The sequence below is a fragment of the Olea europaea genome, chromosome 3 (genome assembly GCF_002742605.1).
Source record: "Olea europaea var. sylvestris chromosome 3, O_europaea_v1, whole genome shotgun sequence".
Lineage (NCBI taxonomy): Eukaryota > Viridiplantae > Streptophyta > Magnoliopsida > Lamiales > Oleaceae > Olea > Olea europaea.
Window position 1 is genome coordinate 13,327,130 of NC_036239.1, and position 8,129 is coordinate 13,335,258.

General features: G+C 34.2%; 1 protein-coding gene across 1 annotated transcript in view; it reads left to right on the forward strand.

The window, feature by feature from the left end:
* The window catches only part of LOC111386628 (sister chromatid cohesion 1 protein 3-like), a 7,347-nt gene extending 1,665 nt beyond the window's left edge, over nucleotides 1–5,682 (forward strand). Inside the window, exons 2-14 of the mRNA XM_023011099.1 lie at nucleotides 83–335; nucleotides 414–460; nucleotides 577–626; nucleotides 710–753; nucleotides 845–1,179; nucleotides 1,257–1,368; nucleotides 1,447–1,583; nucleotides 1,671–2,089; nucleotides 3,892–3,931; nucleotides 4,028–4,109; nucleotides 4,216–4,360; nucleotides 4,778–4,911; nucleotides 5,347–5,682. Coding sequence (XP_022866867.1) covers nucleotides 83–335; nucleotides 414–460; nucleotides 577–626; nucleotides 710–753; nucleotides 845–1,179; nucleotides 1,257–1,368; nucleotides 1,447–1,583; nucleotides 1,671–2,089; nucleotides 3,892–3,931; nucleotides 4,028–4,109; nucleotides 4,216–4,360; nucleotides 4,778–4,882 — 1,769 coding nt within the window. The 3' untranslated portion in view covers nucleotides 4,883–4,911; nucleotides 5,347–5,682. The remainder of the gene's footprint in view (nucleotides 1–82; nucleotides 336–413; nucleotides 461–576; nucleotides 627–709; nucleotides 754–844; nucleotides 1,180–1,256; nucleotides 1,369–1,446; nucleotides 1,584–1,670; nucleotides 2,090–3,891; nucleotides 3,932–4,027; nucleotides 4,110–4,215; nucleotides 4,361–4,777; nucleotides 4,912–5,346) is intronic.
* The last annotated feature ends 2,447 nt before the right edge of the window (nucleotides 5,683–8,129 follow it).

The following is an 8,129-nucleotide window of genomic DNA, read 5'->3' on the forward strand; positions in this document are numbered from 1 at the left end:
CCCCCCCCCCCCCCAACCACGGGTACATGATTGTGTTTAACATTCTTAGGTGTTGAATCTTATTTTATCACTCTGTTTGTAGAACGCATCATGTATCCTGAGGTGCCTATTGCTCTGAGAATGTCAGGACATCTTCTACTTGGGGTTGCTCGGATATATTCAAAGCAAGTTGACTATCTTTATGAAGATTGCCATGTTGTACAGATAACAATAAACAAGGTCTTTACTTCTGCGAACGTCAATCTACCCGACGGTGCAAATCATGCACCATTTCACTCTGTCACTTTACCAGAAAAATTCGAGCTTGATGCCATGGAATTAGACAATTATTCGTGGTATTTGTTTTATAGAACTATTTCTTTTGTTGCCTAAGAGCTATAGATACTGATAAATTCCTGGATTCATGTTTTCAGGTGTGAGAATGATCATCTTAAGAGCTATGATGATATTACTTTGACAGGTAGCAATATTATGTGTGGTTGCTTATATAGAGATTGTGTTTCTTCTTGCCCTCTCACTTATGTGTCTTTTCACCAATAATCGCGGACATAATACCTCAAAATTTACATGTTACAGAGCAAATTCCAACCGGGAAAGATCCATATATTGTCATCACTTTTGATGAGGTACTTCCATGGTTATACATCCTTTTGATTTGAAGATGGTTTAAATATAATATTATTTCTCAGTTGAGATCTTCTAATTGTAGGATACTTCAAGGGACACAATAGGGACTATGCCAATTGAGGAAGAGTATGGATTACATAGCCCATGAAAGTAAATTGTTCATTATGTCTTCTGTGGAAGTGATGAATAGAGTTTTTTTTCTCTTTTACTAATGCAGTGTTCCCCATCCGGTTCAAGAGGACATAGTTCCTGGTTACGAAGATCAGTCTCTGAGCAAACAGCAACTGCTTGATGAAGGAATTGCTGACGAGAACAGTCCTCCAGATTTGCCTGGTCTTGAAATGATGCGGGATGCTAATTATGGTTCTGATTTCAATGATAATCCAACATTGTCTGATCGAGCTGACCCAGACCCTGAGATTTTGAAGGAAATCGAAAAAGATATTATAGAAACTCGTACTCCGTATGTAGAAAAGCCAGAAGTACATTCTACATCTCAGAAGCATCAAGAATCACATTCATATAATCATTCAGATCCTGTGATGCCTTTTGGTAGGTGCAAACTTAATGTTATGACAAATAGATTCACTTTAAAATAGATCAACCAAACACGTTGTCTGGTTTTTCAGTCCACCATTCGCCTGAAGAAGAAATTCGAGCAACCCCACCTGTTGTTCAACCAAAAGTCAGAAAGAGGAAAAGAAAGCAGCCCTTTGACAAGTCTACTGTGTTGAGCAATGGGTATGCTTTGACATATCACTCCTATAAAATTTCAGATATACTGTTTTTCTTTTTGATAACAGGATATGGTGATAACAGGTATATGAGAAACTTGCTAAATGACACCAGTGATATTCGTCGTGCGAACAAGCATTGTCCTTGCTCTTCTCTGGACATCTGGAAATTAAACAACAGAATAAGAAAGGATGGTGCCCTTTTTGAGCCCTTGATAACCGGTTAGTATTATTATCTACAAATTTACCTGTGTTTATTTCAATTTTTGGGGTAGCTCTTCATAAGAAAATGGATCTGTACTTCTGCAGGAGTATGTGCTGAAATAAGTGATACCTTCAAGGAAGAGTTTATTTCTGCAAAGCCTCATTTGGTTGCCATGCAAGAAGCTCATGTGGAGGCTGTAGTTGATCCTTCTCCTTCATCTAGGCATGATAATGGTGTGGAAAGTGAACTTCTTCGTAATAATGAGTACAACTCAACAAATATAATTATGCCTTCTTTGCCCTCACCAACTACTCCAAGTAGAAGAAATGACTTCACTCCTGTCGCCGCCAATTTTGATTTCCAATCAGAACGTGCAGAAACAACTGAAGGGGCTGGAACATTACCCATGTCAGATATTGGAGCATCCACTGGCACCTTTTATTCTGACATGGAAACTCCAAAGACATTCAATGGGGAGCATTCAGCACTTTCTGATATTCCTGAGCTTGCATCTTCTGCTGGAGTATGTTTATGAAGCTTAATATATTTCCGTGATTTTGAGGATTCATCTGCTTATACTCCATTATCTTTCCTTACCTCACACTTTTGGACGTTTCTTTATGCATTTTTTCTTCCCAACAACTTATTCTCTATCTCCTGAAAACATCAAGTAGAGGTGGTTTTTATTTGCCTTTGTGAATTTTTCGAGCTCAAGTCATGTTCGACCTGAACAACTCTTAATTGGTTGTTAGCTCACATACTGGGTCAGAGCTTTATTCTATATTTTAATTTGTCATATTGTATATCTTATTATCAATAAGCTAATATTTAATTACTATATATATTATAATTTTTTACGTTTTACTGTTACTTTTTATTTTTATTGGATAGATGGAGTTAATTGTTCCAATGGTCACTGAATTGAAGTCCATGTCTTTGATTAACCACTGAAGTTTAAAATGTCGAGTTTTGATTATTGAACTTAAGTCCATGTCTTTGATTGTTCACTGAATTTTAAAATGTCGAGTTTTGATCACTGAACTTTGAAAAATATTGTATATTACTCACTGAATTTTGAAAAATTCCGTACGTACTATAAACTCGATATTTTTCAAAGTTCAATAGTTATACTAACGAGTAACGTACAATATATTTCAAAGTTCAGTGAGTGATTTACAATATTTTTTAAAGTTCAGTGATCAAAACTCGACATTTAAAACTTTAGTGAGTAATTGAAGACATGGACCTAAATTCAGTGAGCAATCAAATACATTGACCTAAGTTCGATTACCAAAACTAGATATTTTAAACTTCATTGACCAATCAAAGATGTGGACCTAAATTCAGTGACCATTGGAACAATTAACTCGGATAGATGATAAGTCAAGCAAAAAACGTTGGCTTTGTTTAAACTATCCGTTCCAAGCAGACTCAAATAACACTCGAGGGCCTGGAGGTTTGATTTTTATGCTCCAACCTAGCTTGAGCTTTAAAACATTAACCTCAGTAAGCTTGACCTGAGCTGAACCCCTTGTTTATATTGGTTGAACTTAAGCTTGAGTCCTATATTTGCCGAAGCTAGTGTGCTTGGCTCATTTGCGCATTCGTATTAAGTCTGATTTCTTTGTTACATATAATTCGTGTTTTCTAAAAATATTCCATCCAAAATGCTCTTATGAACCCCTTTCCTGCTTCGAAATTATTTTAACTTGACTGATAAAACCATGTTCAAGCATGGTTTAAATTTTCACATGTGACGAGGCTCTTATGTTATACCCACTATTTCTCTCCCCAAACATAGAAATGATAGATATGGAAATTAAATGTCCATCCACAGCCTGTGCAGTACAAATAGATATTGGAAATGCACTTGGTTTAAGCAATGTTTAATGTAGAATATTATGTCTGAACATATTTTGTACATGAAATGCATGTTTGCCTATTTAGGTTGACTTATTTGCTAATTGCATCTCCTAGAAAAACCTATATAAACATTCCATTGATTTGTTTTATATGTATTTAAATTCTACTTGCTTTCATATAGGATAGAACACTTTCTATTTTGTGGTCCATGCTATTCTTTAACTTATTTCTTGAAAAATGAGTTTGGAATAAACAGAATTTTGCTCCATTTTCCTTGTGTATCACGTGTACATTTTTGTACTTTTTTATGATATTTTAAGTTTCCTCATCTTCAATTTACAGGGTGGGTGTTCATGTGTCATATTTTGCATTTAATTTAAAGATGAAAACTTATTCCACAGATTTATGGCATGCACTTCTTGAATTTTGCATCTGACATGCTGCTTATTTCCTATTTTCCAGGACCTTGGTTTTTTAGAACAAGATGACCATTCGCCAGCTGGTAATTTTCAAATTTGTTATTTTTTCCGACTCCTGTACAAGTTACTATAACTACGCTTGTTGTAAGGAGACATGATAAATAACTCTGCTTTAATAGGATCTCAAGGAACCCCAGAAGTCGGGTTTTCCTCGAAAAATCAGGGGACTCCTGAAGTTCACACCTTGTCTTCTAGAACAAGGTAGATTCTTCCCTGAGTGACCTATCAAATTCCGTCCCCTAAAACAAATCAACTTTATTAACAATGGAGCTTTTTTGTGATAAATTCTTGTGTGATTGGTTTGCAGAGCTTTGGCTCAATATTTAAAAGCCCAGGCTTCAGTAACCACAGTCTCTGGCAACTCAGAAGAGTCATCTGGAGATCTCAGTTTGCTTAAGATTTTGGAAGGCAAACCGAGAAAAATATGTGCTCGAATGTTTTCTGAGACCTTGGTAAATGCTCAAGTATTTGCTCTGTTGCCTGTCAATTTTTCAATATTTCCAGTCTTTTGGCTTGAAATAAAAGTCCAACTTCAAATTGATATTGCATGTCTTGCTTAATTTTAGGTTTTGATTAATCATATACTTCTGCTGAGTTTGAAAGAATGTCTTCAGTCTTCAAATGGTTTCATGTTGTTTTGTTTTTCTGTAGTTACTAGTTTGCTAGAACGAATTTGATCAGATTTACTATATAGTCTTCAGGATAAGAATTGATCATATTTTAGGGTTGTTGGTTGAAAGTAGTTTGTTGCATTTCTTAAGGTTATTGTCGAAGCAAGCCAAATCCTAAAGTCTAGATGCACTTCTGTTACGCAGCTTTACTCTCTCATTTTTGATAATTTGCAAACCTTTGTTTTTAATTCATTTCAGGTTCTTAAGAATTACGAACTCGTGAATGTACATCAAGAAAAACCTTATGATGATATTTTTCTGAAGGTTACTCCTAAACTCTTCAAGGAACAGTTTTCAGGCTAAAAGTGCTCAGCAGTTCTTTATTTATATAGGTAAGAAACACCTGTCGTAATCAGTTTTATGTCACTACCGTTCAACTGTTATTTGCATGCTAGAGGAAATAGGCTAGGATGGTAACTTCAATCTTGGCAGCTTGCTAGTAACTGGCATAGGTCATCTTTCATTTTGTCGATCTGCTCGATGTTATTATTTATTTTTTGAGAAATAGATGAATGTATCACACAGTAATTTCACATAAAATTTGACATCTTGAAAAATTAATCAAGGGACGTCAAAATGTGCATGCCAAAGACCTATAAACCTTGAGACAGGTTTTGATGGTCCTATTTTGATTTTTTCAATTGATTTTGAACTGTATTTACTTAAGACGGGTTTCAAAGTCTTTAAGACAGGTTTTATTGCATCATCTTCTCGAGCTTTAGACCTTGAGTCTAATTTTAATGGATGCTGGGTATTCTTCTATGTAGGTCCATCTCCTTCAGCAGCACCATACTATCGAAGTCTCCCAGCTTTTTGTATATTGCAACTCTGGCTTAATGTGAAGAAATTGGAGCTTGTTTTGTATTGGACAGCATCGATACAAAGTGAATTTAACTTATTTATATGGTGAATGAGGATGTCCTCAGCCACTTTATGATGAGAAAAGAAGAGCAAGTTTTTATCTGGCAGGGACATGTCTGAACGTCAACATTTAATACTGAAAGCTTGCTATGATGCTTTATGGTTTTCAATTTGTGAACATAATTGGTTTTCTTCATGGAGATAATTCCTTGAAGATGTTATATAAATCCTTGAAATATGAATCTTGGAAATCACAACAAGATATGATATGTGCGTGGCAAGAAAGTTAAAATCAAATTGAAGAACTTTGACTCAATGATTTCTTGAATCAAGAATTCATGTTTTAGGATTGAATGCCACCAAGATGGGAATTTTTATCAAGTTCTTGATAGTTCAATGAAGAATAAGATGAAAAAAATTTGTTGTCTTCTATAATAATAATGTCTTGTATTGGTAGAATTCAATATTATCCTAAATTACACCGAGAAAGGAAATATATGAAGGATAATGATTGTTGAACAAGGTTAAAAACAGAGAAAGTGTGGATAGGTTTAGTGGGCAGCATTTGGTTGGTTTTTATTTTTATTTTTGTTTATTAAAATTTTTTTGAACTGTTCATTTATGTTTCGACACCTTTTCCTCTATTTTTAACCTTTGTCTTTGACCTTGTTTTTGTAGCATTTTTGATATATAAAGTTGACAAACTAGAGTTTTAATATACTTGGAAATTTTCACACCTGGGCTCTCAGATTATAATGTGTGAGCATGGTACATTATGTTGTGTGTGCATTGTACAATTGATTTAGCCTTGGGTTTTGGCTAACTAGGTTTTGTGCACGAAAGGGGTTCAAGGACGTGTGTGCATGGCTTTTCGGTTCCTTCATCTTACCTTGAATCAAATATATTAAAAGTCGGCTCTTCTATTTTAACGCCCATTTTGAAGGATGATGTATTTGCTTGTTTCACATAGAAATGACAATTTGAACCGTCAAAATCGAAAATCGTGGTTAACTGAATCGAACGAGGCGAAAAAAATTGAACCGATGATACAATGGGACGAATATGATATTTGATTTTAATGACTCGATTTGGAGCGGTAAAGGTACGATATTTACGCCGTCGCCCCGAATCGAATCGATTACCCGTTAAATTTATATTTTTCATCTAAATAGTAATTCAATGCAAAATATGTATAAAAAAAAAAAAATCTAATTTTGCAAACTCCACGATGGCCTTTTTTCTTCCTTTGCAGTCACACACGATGGTTATCATCTAAATCGTTTTTTAAGCGAACTCAATCAATAATTTCAGTTTCAAAAAACTTATTCTCTTATGGTAAATTTGATCATTTGATTAGTTTTAGGCATTTGGATTGGTTTGAAATTAAGTATACATAGTCTTTGCCTTTTATGATTTTGTCATCAGTAACATAGATATCACCTTGCTACCATAAATTACCGCATTCTTACATATGTACCCTCTATCGGTCCTTTGTACAATTTTGATTTGGTAAGTGGTCGACAATGCAAATTGTTTGAAGTGCTTTGAATATAATTCACTCGACTATCAGTTGATAATCATCATGTGTGACTTTTTTTTTCATAAATCATTTTTTTTTTCAATTTGATGATTGGATATATGAAAAATAATTTATTTTCATGATTATTAACCGCCCCAAACCCCGACTGAACCGAATTGAATCAAAACTGGCTTACGTAGTTATTGTACGGTTATGGCATGACAAAAAAATTGATGGTTTTATAATAATTTTTGCTGAACAGAACCGTTGCCAACCCTAGTTTCACAATAGTTATCTCATTTTATGTTCTTAAATTTTTTTCCCCTATAAATAGTCTATTTATCTCAGGTTAAACAATCATTATTATTTAAACAATTATTTACAAGATCATACCAGCCTACGTGTGACATGAACCCCAACCTGGGGCAGACCCATTAAGGGACGAGTGGGGTCGGTCGTTCTAACTGAATTTTCAAAAATCTTCAATTCAATCTTGTTAAATTTAAATTTTTAGTCTTTATTTTTATTTTGGCTTTTTTCACAATTTATTTTAGCCAATTTTCCGTCTCGCTCCCACTAAAGAATAATTTTGGGTCCATCCGTGACACCCACTCAACAAAGTACCAAAGATAGCCATACATATGAGAGATTGATATGACATTTATTATGGTAATGTTTAATAATTAACATTGTCAAGCGTTATAAACAAAATAACTATACTTTAAAATCTCTCAGTTTCGAAGTTATTCTTGGGTGACAAGGCCCAGGACATCCGGGGCCCTGTCACAAGGGTTTTTCCCCGTGTAAATTACAACACTCTTTGTAATCTATTTTCCCCCATAAAAATTACATAAGGGGTCCAATCTATTGAAAATATAGCAAGTAGGTTCCAAACTAATATTTTGGCAACCTCAGTCCCAGCCTTTCATTTCTATAATATTTGAGACTTAATTGAAGAGTTTGCCTCGTGTTTAATTAATTACTCTATGTTTTGAGTTAATTAACAGATTAATACTAATATTTATCTATGAATATTACTTTCTCACTCAAAAATCAAAAAAGTTACTAATTGCTCACTTACTTTTAAATAACGTTACCCATCCACCATATATTTAAATTCCGTTCATTCACATGGTGCCAAAAAAAAAAAAAAAAAAAAAAAATTTTATG